This window comes from Rhinolophus ferrumequinum, chromosome 8 (genome assembly GCF_004115265.2).
Source record: "Rhinolophus ferrumequinum isolate MPI-CBG mRhiFer1 chromosome 8, mRhiFer1_v1.p, whole genome shotgun sequence".
Taxonomy (NCBI): domain Eukaryota; kingdom Metazoa; phylum Chordata; class Mammalia; order Chiroptera; family Rhinolophidae; genus Rhinolophus; species Rhinolophus ferrumequinum.
In genome coordinates this window covers 13,449,503-13,470,397 of record NC_046291.1, presented here as the reverse complement: position 1 = coordinate 13,470,397, position 20,895 = coordinate 13,449,503, and the positions used below count along the sequence as shown (strand labels likewise).

Below are 20,895 nucleotides of genomic sequence, written 5' to 3'. Positions count from 1 at the left end.
TTTTCACAAAGGAAAACAATTGTATATGTAGTCACTATAAGGTATATCTAATCAGGATTTAAAGATATTTAAGCATTTGGTAAAGATGACCTTTCATTTTTCTTTTACTTTTAAAGGAAAGTTATCACCATTTCTCTCAATACTAGAAGTCTGGCTTTGCTTGGTGTCAGCTTCTCAGAAAGCTCCTGGCAGCTTTTCTTCAGCTTGTCCTTAACCTAAGAGTTGCTGATGGTTTGAGAGCCTGAAGGGGGTTGCTGATGTCAGAGCTGATCTTAAGGTACTCTCACCAAAGCCCTTTTTACATCTACATTTTCTCCTGTAAATCAAAACCTGATTAGATAAAGCACTCAGTGCACTCTTGGCTTAAAAATAAAAGAAAGGAAAGAAGGTGACTCTTTTGAATTTTACCTGAGCCCTATATGCTGGAAAAACAGAAACCATCAAGATATTCCTTCCACCCTCTTGTGATCCTGGAAGTAACTTACTACAAGGAACCATCCTTCCCCGTATGACTTAGACAAACTCACAGAAGCCCCCCTTGTTTACTTCTGACAAGACCCTGCAATTCCCATTCTTTGTCTTATAAATGATTAGCTGCATTTGGTCCCCACTGGCTCATCTGGACAACATACCTGCTACCTTGACTTGACCAAACTTTAGTTAAGCTTCTCTCCATCCCCACGCCCCTGGACTTGGACCCACTTTCACCCCAGCTAGCACACAGCACCTAGTGAAGGCTCCTCCTGGGAAAAAGCTGATTTCAAGGTAAACGTGCTCTGATCTACTGTCCTATCCACCTCCCCGCACTCAGGGAACATCTTTCTAGCCTTGTTCGTTCCTTCCTATAGAGTCCCTTCCTGCCCAGTCTTTGAATGCTTACAAATTTCACAATCAGAGGGGTCTCCCTATTGCAATGGTCCTTTCCCCGAGCTCTTGCAATAATCCTTTCAAATAAAGCCTATCCTTACCTAAATCCAGATTTGTTTTTTTATTTGACCAAGAAGCACAGAGAATTCAATGTTAGAGTACTTCTGCATGGCTACTCTGTAGTTCTCACTTTCCAGTATCATTTTGTGGTAAAATTTACTTTTTATGCAACACACAATCTTTTGTATTGCAGAATACCTTCCAGGAAGGCGTTGGAATTCTTTCTCTAACCAAAGCAACATAAGAATAACAAAGAAAAGGAGGAGAAGGAGACATTTTGTTCAGGCTAATATTAGCATACACTTGGGAAAGATTGCTACTCAAAGGAAAAGCTTCCTAATTTCATTTTTAGAATTCTGAAGGACAAGCGCTGGATTTAACTATATTCAAATGTAACTACAAAAGCACCTCCCACCACCAAATATTAAATTACTTCTTGTATTTTCTCTCACTTTATGTATTTTAGAGCTGACTTTCCCATGAGAAACATTGAGAATTTGCTGTATATTATTTCCTCTTCAGCTGTGTCTAGATAATCTATTAGCTTGTTTTATTATTGTTTCTAATAGGTAAATAGTTCACAAAAAAATATGGGTGTTAAGGAGTGTTATATCATTTAAAAAATAATATATGGGAAATCCATTTTAATTCTATCAGGACAGCTAAGCTATTGATGAACTCCATCAAAGATGTGTTCTACTTTATGTACTGGTTAATTCTGGGGCGTGAACTTAGCCAATTGTATGATCAGGTCTGTAGTAATGAATCATACACTATTTCTTTCACCCCTGTAGTATATCGTAAATGTTATAAACTAGATGTCACAGTGTGTTGAAGAAGTTACAGAGTATTTTACATTAGATTACATTATATTAGATAATTAGATTCTTAATTATCTCCTAGTGTACAGACTTCAAGTTGTAAATCCCAGGTTATTACCAATATAAATGACTTGTTTACTCTTATTTTTTTCATGAGCTTGGTAGATTCAAAAAGCAGGACTTTTCAACCAAAACTTCTAAATGCTCTCCCTTAACACAGGGAGAAGTGAAACAGAAAAGCTACAAAATAAGCACAGCCAACAAACAACAACAAAAACAATCCATGTCCTCGAGGTCTTCATTTCTGTTTTCTAAAGTAGTGGGCAGAGTCTAGTTCTCCAGGGAGCCACAGTTTGTGCATTTATTCACTTAGTACAGATTTTATTCTACACTGGTAACTAGAAATTTATATTTCCAACATTTCTGGAAACATTGCCTCAGTTCAAGCCTGCATCACCTTTACTCTGCACCATCCCAGTAACCTAAGTCGCCTCCTTCCAGCTGTTCTTCTGACCGTCAGGCTCATCCTCCCACAGCATGTAGAGTGAACTATGTTCAGTGCAAGTATAACCATAAACCACTCTTTGAAACATACTAATGTCCAACCACCTTAAAATTACCTTGCACAATCGGTCTTCTGTCTAAATCTCTACCTGTAGCCCTTCTTCCCACTCATTCTCATCTCTAGAATCACAGAATTCCTGATGACCTCCCACTCCCACCCCACTCCATGCACTTTACACACTTCTATCCATTCTTGACTTTATGCTTCCTTCCTGGAGTTGCCCGCTCTCACCTCCTCCTTCCCGCTCCTGTAAGTCTCAGGATGGGCATTATCTCTAGAAAAGCCACCCCGAGCCTTGTATCTACATTCCCTACTAGATAGTTCTTTATTATTCCTTGAACCTGGCACATAGTAGCAACTCAATGAATAATTACTGAGTATAATAAATAAAGGCTGTTTCTACAGAGATGACTTCAGAGCTGCCCCCCTATAGGGGGCACACATATAAAGAAGTACAGTTCGGGGTGCTAAAGATACATGAAGAAAATCTACAAAGAGCTAAGGTAGCATCCTGATCTTGTTAAAATACAATTGCTGCCCCTCCTGACATGTTTCAAGGTTTTTTCAGTAGGAAAGTAGTAATTCTATGTGTTTCTGAACTGCTAAGGAATCTTTGAACCAGAAGCCAGATTTTATTTGCTTTTTAAAAAAGCGCTTCATGGGTTGGCTGGTTAGCTCTGTTGGTTGGAGCGTGGTGCTGATAACACCAAGATTGCCGGTTCAGTCTCCGCATGGGCCACTGTGAGCTGTGAACTCCTTAAAATAAATGAATAAATAAATAAATAAAATAATATAAAATATTTTGGGGGAAAAAAGAGCTTCAGATCTTTCTTACCTTGAAATTAGTGAACAACAACTTTTCAGTGTATTTAGTCATTCATTCATTCATCATTCATTCATTCATTCATTCATTCATTTAACAAACATCTGACAAGGGCCTATTATGGAATACAGTGCTAGGGAGTAAGCAATGAGCAAGACAGACTCCATTCTGCTCTCCTGGGGTTTACTTGTAGGCAAAACAGACCGTAATAAGTAAATCAATGCAGTAATTCAAGATTATATGATTATTGTTTAGGTCATGATCAAGGGGAGAACAGAAACCTACTTTAAAGAAGGTGGTCAAGAAAGAGCACTTTGTGGTAGTTTCATTTAATTCAAGGCTTGAAGAATACGAAGGATCCAGCCAGGTGAGGGGCTGAGGGGAGAGTTCCAGGCTGCGACAGGTGGAAAGGGCAAAGATCCAAAACTGTACCAGAGACTCTTCATGACTCTGGGCCTCCAACAAGGCAGAACATCCACTCAGCTTGGGAATGAGCCGATAAAATAAAAACAGACAGTCCAAATGCAGTCAGGGTAAAGTTCAATGAAGGAAAACGAAAACAGGTATGAGGAGAGAGTGGTGACAGGCTGCTGTGTTAGGTAAGGTGGTCAGGGAAGGTTTTTCCAAGGAGGTAGCATTTGGGCAGAGGGCTGACTTACAACTGACTTATAGCTCACATTTAAATGGTTACCGCAAATCTAGATAGAATGTTTGAAATGTATCAGCAGTCCTTCTGATTGATTTCTGTTTTCATTTGGAAACCCTGTTCCCCAGAAGTCTAACAAGTGAGCCTTTTAACATGGCTAGATTTTAAAAGTATAAGGCCACTATCTTGAAAACAAAATATTTGCTGCATTTCAAGTCTGGTGAGACATGTCATCAAATAGTTGTTTTATAAAAATGTTTTTATTGTCCACCATCCTATGGGCCTCAGCCTGAGAGTGGGATGTGGAGATTGCAGAGAGAAGGGCTCAGAGAGAAGAGCGTGAATGTTGCCTGTTGGCCGGGAGGCAGACGCTGACAGGCTCAAGTCAAGCCTCTCTCATTACAAAGGGTCATGAGGAGGTTACAGCCCCGTTTCAGTCCTGTTGGGGACGTACTGACTGTGTGATCAACGGCCCCTCCTAATAAGAGTTAATCACTCACTGGACAATCAATGGCGGCCTGTTCTCTCCTGCTTCACTTTGCCTACGCTGTCGGCCTCCTTCACTGCTCCCTGCAGTGAACAGGCGTCAGGCAGGGGACCCACGGGGGCTCTTGCCCTTCCCGCTCAAAGACTGTCTCTTCAGGAGGACAGTCATCTAACTCCAGGGGGGGATAACCAATTCTTCTCTGTCTGGGAGAAACCCCGTCAGGAAGCCATCCTGCCAAAGATGAGAGGGAAGCAGCAATGATAGAGGGTAAGGACAAAGGACAGTCCTTGGAGGAAAGTCATTAGTGCAGCCCAGATGAAAAGGAAACTAGAGAATATTTACTTGTCTGTAACTGCTTGTCAAATGCAGCGTAACCTTGGTTTTTAGAATATTTTCATCTGAAGGGGTGGTGAGTGGCATGTTTTTTGATTGAGCTCTACAAGTTGGTGTTGTGATGTTTTTACCCCCAACAGGCCATTCCATAGAGCTTTCTAGACCAGAGGTCTTTTGGCAAGAGCCTGAAGAATCAGGACATCAGTGCCCTGGATGAGAACTTAGAATGTGAAGTTCTCACCTTGGGCCTGGCTAGGGGTATGTCTGAAGCCTTTGGTTGGCAGAAAGGTGTTACCAGCAGGTGGAATTGAACCCCAGGGTCAAGGGAGTTGTTCATTTAGTCTTTCGGCTTGAGAAGTTTCATTCCTGAGGTATGAGGGCCTCTCTCTGTCTTCAGGGTTTATCTACTGTCTCACATGGAGAAGAGACTGTCACAGGGTTTGGGCATTGCCCAGGAGAGAGGTTAAATCCCAGGGCAGGGCCAGTTACTTTCACAAGTGAGCTGTGAAGTTTTGGGGGATGGTGCGCGAGGGCAGGGGTGCAGTGCAGTAATGACAGTGTGGAGCCTGCCTTTCACCTGCATGCCTCTGTTTTCAGTTTGGAAGGAAGAGAAGCGATAACCAAAAAAAGTTGGGGGGAGGGGCACAGAGTGAGGAGTAAGTAGGAGTATTGATGAGTGTACAGCTGATTGAGGGTGTTTTGGGGCTGGTATACTGGGGTCTGTAGACGGTGGGCTGATTTTGGCACCCAGCCACCCTCATTTGCGGTCATCATGTTGACCGTTGTTGGAAATGAGTATGAGATGGACTCTGCCCAATGTTGATAGCTCAGCCGGTGACATCAAACTGAGAATGGAAGTAGATGTTGTGTGAAGACATGGGAGGGTCCACTTGGCTGTTCCCCCATTCATTGAGTAGATACATATCCAGGGCGCCCTCCCCAAAAACCGCCATCATCTGCATTGTCATAAATGAATTTTCTTCCCTACCTCCTGTGATTATGGCTCCCGTAATTTTATTAGCCTGCATATTGAGTTTTCCTTCTTGTGCATTTCCTTAGCTCTCCATTTCCTTGCCAGCCTCTTAGCTGGTAATTCAGTTTGCTCATGGACTGCTGCCTGACAAAGCACCTCCTCATGAAATGCTGCTTCCCCCCACGTATGTGCAGTTGTTCTGGTATGGGAAAGCAGCCAGCCGTATCATTCTTTAGAGACAAAGAACACTTAAACTTGAGGGTTTGGGGACAATCCTCTACTGTTCTTATCACCAGTTAGTTAGTTCAATGTTAAATTATTTGCCAGCTAAGAGAAGTGGGAAGATTTGGGCGTATGAAAGGAACCAAATCTAGACAGACAGAATGCCCCTAACCTTTAAACTTTCTCAAATAAGGCCCGTTAGGTCGAGTGTGTGGTTTGTTTGTGTGTTTGTCTTAACATTGCTTTCACGATTAGAAATGGTTTTCATCCCTGAGGGTTACAGCAGGAGCAGTGTCGGCCCACACCACAAATCCCAATTTCTTTCTGTGCAGTACAGCTAACTGGCCATGTGAAAGGCAAACCATTGAGACTAGACTGACTGTCATTCAGAATTGGGGTCCATGAGGTTACGTGACTTCACTCCTTGGAATCTTTCATCCTTCCAGAAAAAAATCTTTTTTTTTTTTTTTTTTTAATGTTTCTTGTGAGTAACCACCACTCAATTCTTTTCTGACATCTGTAAGAACATAGACTGACAGAATCACTGAGGCAAGCTCCAGCTCCCAGGTTCTTAAACCTTGAAAGCCATCTCTTTACAACATGAAATGATGTGACTCTGACCGAGTATATTAGGAGAGCCTGTGGTGGCCTGAAAAACTAGGTGTTTTATGTTAACCTTTCGCCTAAAATCAGGCTCGTGGTCCATCAGGTCAGCCTGGTGGCTTCCACCCCGACCTCACCACATTGAGACTTCCTCACGCACAGATGATGTCATAGAAAGACAGGAGAGTGGGGGTGCGGTCATGTTTTCTCTTGTCTCAGGCTAACTCAAGACTACACACTCTCTGGGGGTAGATATAGTTCCGAGTATACTGAGCCTGGATCCCATTTTAATGATATCTATGCTTTTTCCAGTCAATAATTTTTTTCCCCCAGAAAATTGAGACATGTTATAAAAACCCAATGGTTTAGTCTGCAGACCTGTTTTTGGTTTAAGGGGTGGGTTTGGGGAATGGTAGAGATGGGAGGGGACAGGTAAAAATATTTGTTTTTATGACCAACACTTTTAAGACAAATGATTTCTCAGTCTTTACAGTGAACACAAGTTTACCTGGATGCCCTAGGATGACTCAAGCTTTAAGAAAGGTCTGAGCTGATTGCTGTTTATGCCACCCTCACAAGTTTTCTCATTGGCGAGGTGCATTCATAGGACACAAGTGATAGAATTGTGGGAATTTGTGTGAAATATGGATGAAATAGGGAAATTAGCCTAGGGAAACTAGGAGATTTGCCCGATTAAATTTAAAAAATATCACCAGGAATTGGAATAGGTACATGAAAACATCTTTGGGAAAATTTATAGGTTACAAATTGGCAATTTAAATGTAACCTACCAGTATTCCCTTCTTATTGCATCTATGGAGAAAAATGAGAGACTGACTTGCCAAGGTCCTTTGAAAGTGAAAACCAGTGCTTTCCTGAATTACTTCCAGAGCACAGCCCATATTTGCTTTATCATATTATAGGCTGCTGTTAGCCATGTTGGTTTTTAACATCTAAACAGCTCTTGAGCTGATGTATATGTAAGCAAGTGATGGTTTAGAGAAAGGCTACAGCAGTTCATTATTAATGCACTATGCTGAGTGCTGGAGAGAATAATAGCTCATTTTGGAGGCTAATGTTAGAAATGGTTAGTATTCAAAATGGTACCACTGCTGAGCGAGTGTTTACTTTAAGTTCTGTCTTTTGAGACTTCTTTAGTTGCAAAGTTGAATTGCCTTATAAAAATATGAATGGAAGGAAATAAATAGTTGATGTACTCTGTCTTATTTCTAAACTTGTTGTTAAATGATATATAACTGGTTTACTTCTAGTTGAAGAAACGATACCCAGTCAAAGGGTATCACTTAGAACATCCCTCTGCCCTAATCATCCACTCGGAAACATTGTGCTTTGGGAAAGCCTAGGGAAATATTGAAACTTTATAATCCTGGTAAAAAGATCTCTGTTCAGACTATGTAACCCTCTCAGAAAAAAGAAAAAAAAAAAAAAAAGACAAAAATGGGTGGGAACCAAGAGCATTGTCACGAAGTATAATGAGGGATGGTCAGGAAGTCCTGTTACAGCAAAAGCTGTATATTGAAATGATGAATTGTAAATTTCATTTAAAATATAAAATATTTCAAACCTATTAGGGCGGAAATAATATAAAGACAGGACAAAGCAGATGGTGAATTCTTGTTTTATTTTAAGTGTTAAGAACATAGATTTATATTGGTTCATTTACCTTCAATATTCATGTCTACCGTCAAGAGAGATGTAAGGCCAACTGGTGTAGGGCTGTTCCCCCTACAAGAGGACAGAGACCTTAAGTCCCTGGTAATAATTGCTTTGGGTCAGTGGATAAATTAGAGACCATCAAAGCTTTTTTCTGTGGTTGTAATATGGGGGATTATAATGGCAGCAATTATAATATCTATGTTATGTGTCCCCCATCTGCACCCCCACTATGCACAGCATGGATTTTATTGATGGCACCAGTGGTGCAGGACAAGGGGTGACTCATACGTTTCCTTCTTCACTGGTCCTGGGTGGGACCAGTATAGAAAGGATGGAAGATTCTCAGTGCATTGGGGGTAGAATTGGGGCAAGGTTTCCTCAGTAGCTGAGGGCCTCTCAGGCTTTTGCCGGGGTGGGTAGTCCAGGACTCTTACTCCTTAGAGGCCATGTGGACCATAAGATCCCTATGCAGTTGCTGGGGTCATATTCATGGTCATACCAAGAAATGGGCTTGATGAGGTGGTCATTGAGGACCATATCCACCCCAGCATCAAAAGTGGGATAGTGGTTGACACAAAGGCAACCAGTTGATGCTGCTTGTCGCCCAGGATGCTCTTCCGAGCCCTTAACACTTGCGTCATCACCTCCTTCATCCTTGACCTTCTTGATGACCTCCTTGGTCATTGTAGTTGGAACTTTTCTCTAGATAGTAAATCAAATCCACAACAAATCAAATCCTTGAGAAGCCCCTCACCTCAGGCAGGGGTGGGGACTTAGAAGGTCAAGTCACTGAGTTTCCCGTTCAGCTCAGAGATGACCTTGCATACAACCTTTGCAGGACCAGGGATGCAGGGATAATGACCACTGACCTAGATCACAGCTTGCCAGAGAGGCCATCATGATCCATCATGATGGTGGGATGTAGAGAAAAGACCATAGGATCTGGAATCAGAAAATGAAATTCAAGTCTAGCTCTTCTACACTGATTGTGTTCTCTTTGAAGAGACACTCACCCTCCGTAAGGTTCAATTTCCTCGTCTGTAAAATAGGAATGACGTGAACATTAAAACAAACAACATCTATGAAAATATACTAAAAAATTACTTCACAAATATAGGTTATTATTCAACACTGCTCCTTAATAATGAAAAGGAGACTTAACTGGTTTGCAGTGACTTTCCTAAAGATATGCATATACTTATCTATGACTTAACTACTGATCTTTTGTACCTTTAGTGTTTGTCTTCAGAAATTTCAGAAGCAGACTTGAGCTTGAAAAAAATGGAGCATTAGAAAGAGCAAGAAAATGTAACTTCATTATTTTACTTTTCTCACCTGGCATTTGTTGCTTTAGTTTATTCATCTTCAGATTTAACAGAACTTGGGACTGGTTTATGATTTATGGTGTTTGCTCTGTAATTTCTTTGTTTTGATGCTTCGGGCATGGAATGGAATTTTATTTGTTTGAAATTACAATTGCTTCTCCCGAGGATTCATCACCCTCACGCCCTCCCCACAAACCCACATGACACACACACTGTAAAAGGGTCCTGAATTTTAAAAAGTAAATAAAAATAATGCCACAACCGTGAGAGAGGGCATTCACCAGTTGAAAACACTTTTCACACTGGATGGTAAGCAGTAGTGTCTAGAATGTTCCCAAATAACCATAACAAAGAACTGCTTTTTAATTCACTCCCTGAAGGCAAAGAGGCAATCACAGAGCTGTGTGTATTCCAGGAAGAAAAAAGACTGAACACTGAGTAATCAAAACACAGGCTAGGGCAGTTTCTTTTTTGTAAAATTGTTGATTTTTAAGGCCTCCACAGCTAACGATTGCTCTTAAAATGAATTCCATACTCATGGTTTTGAGTAGGTGGATTTTCAGCATCTTTCTCCATGGCATGTATGGTCACCTCCTCAGTGCCCTGTAGAATTGGGTTTCAAGGCCAAAGCTAGGCAGGACTTTTGAAGACAAGAATATTAATAGTCCCCATAGCTAATTCTGTTGAATCAATATTTGAAAACATTGTCAATAACATTTGGAACAAAGGACTTCAAGGACACGTAGAAGAGGTATTTCAGGACCCCTCTTAATGTCTAGTTTGTCTTTCTTTTTAAAATTGTGATATAATTCACATAATCATAATGTTCACATTTTTAAAGAATATAATCCAATGGTTTTTAGTATATTCACAAAGTTGTGCAACCATCACCACTACCTAACTCCAGAACATTTTTGTCTCCCCAAAAAGAAACCCCATAACCATTCGTACTCACTCCCCATTCCCCACTTCCCCAGCCCAGAAACCACTAATCTACTTTCTGTTTCTATGGATTTACCTATTCTGAACATTTCACATAAATGGAATCATACAATATTTGTCCTTTTTGTATCTGGCTACTTTCACTTCACATACTGTTTTCAAGGCTCATGCATGTTGTAACATGTATTACTACTTCATAGCTTTTTTATGGTCAAACATTCTGTTGTAAGGATATATCACATCCATTCATCCGTTGATAGACATTTGGGTTTTTAAACATGTTGGCTGTTGTGAAGGGTGATGCTAAGAGCGTTCGTGTGCAAGTTCAGTGAGGACATGTGTTTCCAGTTCTCTTGGGTGTGTATGTACCTGGGAGTGGAATGGTTGGATGTCTGATTTACCTTTATCCAAATCATCATATTAGTAACCTAAAAAGAAGAGGCAGGAGCTTAATTTGGACAGATTAAGAAACAGGATGGGTACATACTGGTAGAGAGACTGTGGTCTTTGGGTTACATCTCATTGTTCTCTACTCTCCAACATTTAAAGAATGATATGACTAATTCTTGACTTTTTGAAAATAAATCCATGGACAGATTATAATTCCCAGTTATTCACAATGTTTCTGCCCCATGAGACCTGACACAAACCGTACACTCCTGTTAGTCTCCTGCACCATGATTTCCCAAGGTGGGGAGAGCTATGGGCATAGCCAGAAGGAAGGAAGTTGTTAGAGTTTATCAGAATTTGTGTGTGGATGGAGGGGGGTGGGTGGGTGTCATTTAAAAAGAGCCTCTTGGTGCTCCCTCCATGCTGCAGATGATTTGGCTGCTCTTAAAATAACAGTGGAGCCTTCAGACCTTGGGATGGGGACGCTTTGTGGGGAGGAGGACAAATGGGGGACAGCCAGCAACCTCCATGTATGAAAAATGACTGTGTGGCTTTGTAGCTGCTTTACTAGTCATAATGTTATTTCAATGATCTTCTGTTTTCTAAACTCCTTAGGTTTTATTTATGCTCGTATAAAAACTACTGTCCTGTTAATTGGAGATGTGTTGGACACAGTAAATTTATCATTTTGGAGAAAAGGCACCTTTTTTTCTGCCAGCCCCAGATGAGCCCAGCCATCAACGACAGACCCCAAGTTGGAAGTACTTCCAGGCTGTGAGGATGTGTTTTGTGTTGACAGAGTCAGTTCACTAGAAAAGCCTTTTATTTGCTTGGTGTCAGCAGTAGACAATCTAGAGAAACGGAGTTTCTTTCCACCTATATATTTCCTTTATCCTGTCATCAGGGCAGAAGTAAGAATTTGGCTAATTCCTCATCTGGAAATGCTACCGGGCCCTAGCACCACCAGGGGATCCAGCCATTTTGCTAAGTCTTAATGACTTTTAATTACTTCCTGCCTTGCCTCCTCAGAGATTTTTCTTTTACGTATAGGCCTTTGGGGCCTGAGCCCAAAGGGATGTGATAGATAATGGAACACAATTTGGTCCCTTTAGGGAGGAGGGCCCTTCAACAATACAGAGTGAAGTCCTCCCTTTAGGGCAAGTCCTATCAAGTTAATCATTATGCTTTTAAAATGCAAACTACGTGGAGAAATAGTTCTCTTCTGCCATGGTACTCTTTTTCATAGATTTCATTTTTCAGAGCAGTTTCGGTTCACAGCAAAAGTGAGTGAAAAGCACCGAGAACTTCCATGGACTCACTACCCCTCCTGTGCAGAGCCTCCTGCATTATCAGCAACCCCCACCAGAGTGGGACGTTTGTCACAACTGATGAATCTACATCGACACGCCCGAATCACCCAAAGTCTGTTGTTCCCATTTGCGTTTTTGTACATTCTATGAGTTTGGACAGACGTACAATGACGCGGATCCACCATTACAGCACCAACCAGGATAGTTCTATCGCCCCGAGAATCCGCTGTGCTCCACCTGTTAGTCCTCTCTTCCCCTAACCCCTGGTAACTGCTGATCTGTGTATGGTCTCCATAGCTTTTCCTTTTCCAAAATGTCATCTAGACATTCTCATGCAGTGTGTAACCTTTCTGGATTGGCTTCTTTCACTTAGTAATATGCATGTAAGTTTCCTCCATGTCTTTTCAAGGCTTGAAATCTTACGTTTTTAGTACTGAGAAGATGGCCATCTGTAATCCAGAAAGCAGGCCCTCACCAGACCCTGTCACTGTATCTGACAGTACCTTGACCTTCGACTTCGCGTCCTCCAGAGCTGTGAGGAATACATTTCTGTTGTTTATTAGCCTCCCAATCCATGCCACCCAAGCTGGCTAAGACGACCACTTTTTGAAATGTGATTGACAGACAATAAACTGCATATACTGAACACCTTTATTGAGGTGTAAGTCACATACTGTACACTTCATTTAAAGTGTGCAATTGAATAATTTGTAGTGTATTCACAAAGTTTACTCATATTTAAAATGTACAACTTGGCACATTTTGACATGTGTGCATGCCTCTGAAATCATCATCATAATTAAGGTAACTATGCACCATTTCCAGAAGTTTCCTCGTGCTAGTTGTAATTTCTTTCCCCCCTCCCTGGCAACCACTGATCTACTTTCTGTCCTACGAAGTCATTTGCAGTTTCAAGAATTTTATATACATGAAATTAGGATGTACAGTTATTTTTGGTTTTGCTCTGGCTTCTTTGTTCAGCGTAATTATTTTGAGTTTCATTCGTGGTATAGCATGGTATCAGTAGTTTATTTTTGTTATTGTTGTTGCTGAGAAGTATTCAGTTGTATGATTATACCACAGTCTGTCTATCTACTCACCTATTGATGGAAATTGGGTTGTTAGCAGTTTGGGGCGATTACAAAGATGTCACCATGAACATCCATGTACAAATTTTTGTATGACTTATACCTTCATTTTTCATGGGTTAAATACTTAGGAGCAGCATGGCTGTATTATTTGGAACGTATACGTTTCTCATTTTAAGAACCTGTCGCACTGTTTTCCGAAGTGTTTGCCCCATTTTGCATGTACTCCAGTGGTGTCTGCGAGTTGCAGGTGCCCTCCAGACTCCCCAGCCCCATGCCTGGTCAGTCCCGGTCATCTTAGCAGGGCTAGTAGATGAGAAGTGGTGCACCTCACAGTGGAAACTCTAGTGGTCCTGACCCCCTGTGAGTGCCTGCTGCATACCCAGCCTCATTTCTCCAAGCCTTCGCGCATGCTGGTCTTGCCACCTGGATACCTCTCGACCCAACTCTCATCGTCATAGTTCAGCAGTCTTCCTTTAATGCAGAGCCTCACTGCTCCTGGCCCGCCAGGTTGAGCCAAGTTCTGTCTCTGAATATATACATACCCATAGAAGGCTGTGGATAATTTTTTTTTGAAGTGTATTTGTATTCTGTTGAGGTCCTCTGTTTGTGGGGCAGTTTTCCCTACTCAAGGATGGAGCCCGAATGCAAGGCTTGGCACATCATAGGTTCGCTGTAAGACATGCCGTGGCAGACACAGGACTTCCCACCCTATGAATGGGACTCTTTCTCTGTGACTTGCAAAATATAGCTCTATTTTCTCGTGTTTGAAGAGAACCACCGTTACAGTGATTGTTTTTAAAATGTATTGATCAGAAACAATGTGTAGCTGTGGTAATATTTTTTAAATGAAATGAACAATTGTCCTAATTCTTAAAAACGTCCTTCAAACCTATAAAGTGAATAAATGAAGTCAAAGATACCCATGAATGTCAAGAAAAGTAAATTTTGTCTGGATGAGGGTCTCCCAGTCTGTCTTCACTTTATGATCTGAAGGTTTCCTGCCTCCAAGGAATTTAAAGCAACTTTGAGTCAGTCATTATGCCTGTAATATTTTGCTTACGTTGGTGAGTGGGGAAGGGACAGGGTTAAAAATATATCTCAAGCAGCTTCTGAGAAAATCTTGGAAGTCAATAGCATCTGCAAGTTTTTCAACTTCCCGGATAATAGTCAGTCTGATTTGGTTTTTACAGGTTCACAGGAGGGAGGCAGAAACATAAAAGAGTGAGCTGGTTTCCAGGACAGTGGTTCCTGGTAATAAGGGGATGGTAAAGAGGTTAAATTTCAAAGTCCGATTAGAAATCGTAGCTATGGAATTCGGAGTGATTGTCACTGAGTCTTTAAAGCCTGTGGATTTGGCCTGCTGTGCACAGACAGTGGTTCTTGGTTTTTAACCCAGAGCAAAGTGGCAGTGGAGCACAAAAACACACGCAGTGCCTTCTGGGGGCTACAGAGGATGCTGGAATAATGCTCAGAATTAACCAGCAACTAAATGAGTTAAAAGAAAGCACCAGAATGTGGGAAACCCTAAGGCAATCTGGCTGACTAATCAAAATTATTTTGAAGTAGTCTTCCCATAGCGGATTTTGTTCCAAGGCAAGGTAACCCCATCCATCATGAGCTAAATAAAGCCCTAGTAAGATCAATACAGTCATGGTAAGACGAGAAGTGTTATGATTAAAGCCCATGACAGAGTGACCTGTGCAAGAATACAGTGTAAAGCAAGGCTTCTCAAATTCTCAAGTGCACACGCCCACCTGTGAGTCTTGTGAAAATGGGAGTTCCAGTTTAGTAGGTCCAGCCTGGGGCCTGGGATCCTGCATTTTAAAATAGCACCTGGGTGGGGTGGGTGCTGCCATCCTCAGACCACACTTTGAGTTGCAAAGGCAGAGACTTAAGTAAACGGGTTGCTCTCCCCTCTTTTATACCAGATTATGAAATGGTCCTGTAAAGCTCTCTGACAGAATAAATGAGTCTGTTGTTGAGTCCTGTTCGTCTCTGGAGGATATGAAAATCAATTCTGATTTCCATCTTCTGATTTAAGAAAAAATGAAGGGGAATGGAAATTTCTTCATTAATGGCACCATGAGTCATTTGAAAAAATTCCAGATTGAGTTGTCTTTATTTTAGGGTTGAAAATACCATACCATTTATTTTACTGATGCTCCTGATTACTGAATGAAGTTAAATTAAATCCAGTACATTGCCTACATATAGCAGGAATAACAGCGACATTCAAAAACGTTTAACTAGAAGTTCCATAACAACAGTCTTTCGGGTTAAAATTTGTAAACAAGGGCTGTCTGATTTGAATATTAGATTGTCTCTAGTGCAGGACCATCCTGAGTTTGGATAGTTACTAGCATGTGGTTGTTTAAAGCACAGGTTTTGGAGTCAAACTCCATGGATTCAAATCCAGTGAGTCCTGCTACTTACCGCCTGTATACAATGGTTGGCTCATCTGTAAAATGGGTCTGCACTCTACAGGTGTTACGGGATTAAGTGAGTTGATATTTGTAAAGCTCTTAGAACAGTGCTTGGCTCCCATATGAGCTATACAAATGTTTGTTAACTATATGACTAAAATAAATAAAGTGAGTTAATGTCATGTCTTAATGGCTCTGTGGAATCCAGAAGGCCTGTGTCTCTTTTTACCAATTAAATATCAGTCTTACAAGGTTATCCCAGTAGGTATCTAGATCAAAAAGAAAGGTGATATCAGCCAACAAACAGGACAACCCAAAACACATTCATGAAATCTAGGAGTCCATTAATTTTACTTATTTGGATAGACTCACCTCAGTCCTTTGGTTTTGCAGCTGGTGATGTACATTGGCCAGGTGGCCAAGGATATCTTGAAGTGGCCCCGCCCCTCCTACCCTCCGGTTGTGAACCTGGAGAAGAGAGTGCTTACTGAATATGGAATGCCATCTACGCATGCCATGGCGGCCACCGCCATTTCCTTCACCTTGCTCATCTCCACCATGGACAGATACCAGGTAAGGCGACCTGACTCCTCTTCCTCCCGTGGATTGCTCTCCAACACTGAGGCAGTGGAAAGAGGTTTCGCTTCTGAATTTTCTTTTAGAAGTGCGTTGAGGGGCTTTGAGGTTTATGGCAATAAAGACGGTGGGGAGCTGTCAATGACCATTTCTTCCTAAGTCAAGTGACCATGTAATTTCGCATCCCAATCAGTTTGTGTCTGAGGATGAAAATGGACACCGTGCTCATGACACCAGCCTGACATGAACTGTCCAGGAACCGGGGTGTGTTGTCTCCCCCATCAGGAAGAAGTTTCACCCTCAGCCAGCTGACTAGACAGCACTGGAATCGGTGTTCTCATTTTGTTTGCGACAGACACGGGGAGTTTATGATCCTCCAGGCTGCGATGATTCCACCAAGTCCCCATGCTAGGCTCCCCAGGGCCCGAGGCAAAAGAGTCTGTGCCCCAAACTATTCCCCAAGGATGCCTCTGCCTCTGGCTCTGGGCTTAACCGCTAGAAATAATGGTTCCACGTTTTCTAGAAAACTATCTAAATGACAGAAGGTTAATAAATGTTGAAAATAGAATTTCACTGAATGAATATCTGCTTAGCCGCCCGTTATAGTCAGACTTTTTAAAAGTTACTATTGTTTTGCCTGTCTTAGAACTCTTGCTCTAGGTTTGTGTTTAATTTCATACGTCTTACCTTTGCCCTGTTGAAAAATTGAGATTTCCTTAAGTCTAGCAATCTTGTTTGTAAATGACGGTATTGTTTCGCCCTGCCCCTTTTCCCTAGAAACCCAGGGACCTTCCGAATTCCAGGTTGTGCAGAAGTAGGGGAGTCAGCCTGTTATGGCTGGAAGAGGACAGGCTTAGTGTTGGGTCTTGGCTCTACCTGGTCACCTAGGGTTAGACCTTGGTTTCCTAAATAGGAAAGAGACAGGTATAAGGAATATCTCCAACTAGGTATAATCTTGTGTTATAACTTACTTACGTGTCATGCCAGGATCAAAACATGTCCGAGCACCCCAATACCGTTGGAATTAATTTAATGCAGACTTCTGGGCTATGTTGTGCCCAGTGTCATTTGCACTGGAGAGAGGTAGTGGGGGCCCAGCATCAGCCCCCAGCAGGCTGCTCTCTGCATCAGAGAGGGCTGTAAACATGCTGATGTTACTTTGGGGAAAAACAGCACGTAGAGGCTGACTGAAGGAAAACAGCCACCACTGCCACTTATGCACTCATTAGAAGGCCACCTGGGCCTTCTTAAAAAATTCTTTTCAGCTTCCATGATGCAATAGTTTTCATAAAGCCTTCTTTCCTAAAGTCTTCTGTTGTGGTCTTCTTTCTTATTTAATTTTTAATGATCAATATACTTAGCTATTTGGGGTACTGTTCATAAATAGCTCTATATGGATTTGTTTAATATAAATATGTGTTGAGCCTAATGCCCAAACTCTAATTTCAGAATGCATTAACTCATTGATTTTTAACACTCGTGATTAAAATATGACACCCAGTTAATAATAAATATTAAGAAAAGACCGACAGCCATGTGTTATAGTGCTCACATGTTACATTGGAAAGAATATGCTACTTGGTGTCAGAAGATGTGGCTTCTGGTTCTGACTCTGTCAGTTGCCGGCTCTGTGACCTTGGCAAGTCATTTTGCCTCTCTCGGCCCTGGATAAGGTCGTGAGGATCTAATGTGATGACTGATGGGAAAGTGTCCTTGTGCTAAAGTTCAATGCTAATGTAACTTATCATCATGGTTAAGTGTTTCCTCATTTGTAGAATGTGGCTAAATTATAGAACCTACCTCAGAGTCCTGTACAAAGATTAAATGAGATAGTGACTGTAAAGTGCTTTGCATAAGATAGGCAGTTTCCTATCAGCTTTATTCTTATCACCATAGAAGACCACAGACATGAGTCCTTGAAGTACGTGGATTACAGCATCACGTCTAGTTTATAAGCAGAATCTCCGTATTTTCCGTATTTTCTTCCTATGACTCGACATTAGCCAAATTCTGTTCCACCAGCAAATGTTGAGATTTAGTAAAGTCTGGACTTCAGCCTTGACATCTGTATATAAATATGCCTGTTCTGAGCTTAGGCCCATGGTCCCTGGACTTCCTCAGGAAGCCAGCTGTGGGCAAGTTTTATCAGCACAGCACATGATGAAGTAGATGGTTGGACTACCAGATTATAGCACTGTCCATCTACCTTGCCCCTTGCTCAAGTGTATACTTCCTAAGTTTTAATCTAAGAATGGGTAGAAATAAATAATTACTCCATTGAAACCATCAGCACAATGTAGCTACAGATGTGAGTCTTAAAGCCAAGTTCTACTCTAGCTGACATTGTGACACTCCCTCCCAGAACTATACTCCTAGGCCTCTTGCCCTTTCTTTCCTCAGTTTTCCCATTTTTCAAATGTGTCAGATCATCAGCATGCTGATCTAGGGCGTGCGAGGTGGAGACTAGCAGTTACTGGACCAGCAATCCTGTTTCCTTCTATGGCATCGAATGGTGTACGTCTGAGCATGATCCAATGTCCTTGTTTTCTCTCCTCCCCCTGCAGTATCCCTTTGTTTTGGGGCTGGTGATGGCTGTGGTGTTTTCCACGTTGGTGTGTCTCAGCAGGCTCTACACTGGGATGCACACGGTCCTGGTAAGACTTTGTGGGTGGGTCTTGGGGTGATTGTCTGAACAGTATTGTAGCTGGTGTGTCAATGTGTTCTTCACACAGTATTTTCATAAAGCTATTTGCGTATATAATTATATTTTCCATCGGGCCAGGGAGTGAACTAATTATTATGTTATGTCACATGCGTAATAATAATAATAATAATAATAATAATAATAATAATAATAAGTCATTAAGATAATACTAAGGAGCCTGAACTGGGCTAACCCCTCATGACTTTGAACATTGGCTAGAATGGTGACAGAGAGTTGGGTCATTTATTTTCATATTGGTTTACTAACGATAAAGCCAGCAGTGCAGGAGAAACACCCAGGGTCAAAGGTGTGAGTGACTGGACACAGTTCCACTCTTAGGCCCTCACAGAGACGGGCCTGAATTGCAAGGGTCTCGGCTGCTCGTGCTGAGTAAGGGTCCCACCATGTCAGAAGAGCCCAGAATCATGGGCTCACTTTCCTCCATACTGTTCTGGAGGTGGTAGGGGTCTAGAGACACACACATCTGCGTTTAAAGATCTGTCCATCCTTTTACCATATTGGGAATTTTCCCCAGGGCTGCCACGCTCAGCACGGTTATAATAAAATTACCTAGAATTCTATTTCCCAGTGTGCCAGCCAGCTGCCTTGAAGTTCCAGAGCCTAAGGCTGGCCATGGTTCATCACAGGCATTGTTTATCATCATAATTGGTACAAGAAAGATGTCTTTAAAAAGGAATGGGCCCTTGCTAATTATGTTCCTCTCCGTGTGAAGCTCAAAAATTGCATTAGCAAAAGACCCTTGAAGAAATGGCCACCCTTGACTGGCCCTCTTGTTTCTACCTGGTGCCTTAGTGTTGGTGATCCTGGGAAAGGTGGTGGGGTGGGGCTGGAAGGGCAGAAGCAGCAGAGGTGAACAGTTTGAGGGGGGGAGTTTGTCAAAATGAGCAGAGGCACAGAACTGGGAGGAAGTCAGCCCAGAGAAAGGGTGTTGCACTAGAACTGAGAGTAACATCATGCTTTCTTCTTGAAAACACAAATCCTAACTCAAAGGAGATCGACTGGATTCAGGGTGTGACTGGAGTCAAGTGAGGTACAAAATTGAAAGGGTGCCAGACACCTCAGGAATCAAGATAAATCATTTTAATGCAACATTTCAAAAAACTAAAATTAATGCAAAAATATATCCACATTTTAAATAAAGACCTGCTCTGAGCCTGCTTAGCCCAGCCTCTCTGCCCAACTCTAATCCTGGACCTACTCTCAGATCTTAAAAATACTACAGGAGCAATTAGGGGCTAAGTTTACTATTCTACCTACCAAGCCATGTCCCTGCTGTCTCCATCCCATTGCACAGTGTGTCCAGTGGCTTCTTAGACAAGAGCAGGGAAGGGGAAGAGGGCATTCTCAATTTAGTATACTGCTGCTTTACATTATAAAGAGATTCTCTCCAAATACGGCCACAGATTTAAATGTGGAGTGAAGCAGGACTTGGGTGTTGTGGTATTTCTTTTATCTGGGGCTACTTTTTAATTTCCATAGGTTTTAATAAAAAATGATCTTGGGAATCAGGTTAAAAATAAAACCAAAGTAAACACAAGGATGTGGAACTGCAGACATGAATAGAGGACACAGAAAACCCACCTCAATAAAAATACAGCGACATGTCTCTTTTCTTTATAAAGTGGGTTATAGGCATGGCGAACCAGATATTTGTGGGGAAGATCATTTAGGACTCTCATTCAGATGCAGGGGAGCCACTCTTTTGGGAGCAGCTGACCTAGGAGAAACCAGAGCAAGGGGTGGTAGCAACTGTTCCTCCCACCCCGTCCCTCTTGTTCCACCGTCGCCACCGGGGGCTTCTTTCACACATGATTTTATTTCGTAAAGATCTTAGACCCTGACTCAGGTCCAGTTCTCAGTCAGGACCAGAGGTATGGCCCAGGGTTTGATGGTACCTAATTTTTAATAGCAGAAGGGAACAGTTGGTTTTAATAGTAGGATAGAGTTAAATTGTGGCTTGGTAGTCTTGTTTGCTCAGCAGCAACTTAATAAGCTCCTGCCGGGTGCCAGGCTTGGAGCTAAATCTGGGAGATATT

At 41.9% G+C, this 20,895-nt stretch overlaps 1 protein-coding gene across 1 annotated transcript in view; it reads left to right on the top strand.

The window, feature by feature from the left end:
- SGPP2 (sphingosine-1-phosphate phosphatase 2) overlaps nucleotides 1-20,895 on the top strand; it is a 110,949-nt gene that overhangs the window by 55,933 nt on the left and 34,121 nt on the right. Inside the window, exons 3-4 of the mRNA XM_033111962.1 lie at nucleotides 15,952-16,131; nucleotides 18,699-18,788. Of these exons, the coding sequence (XP_032967853.1) occupies nucleotides 15,952-16,131; nucleotides 18,699-18,788 (270 nt within the window). The remainder of the gene's footprint in view (nucleotides 1-15,951; nucleotides 16,132-18,698; nucleotides 18,789-20,895) is intronic.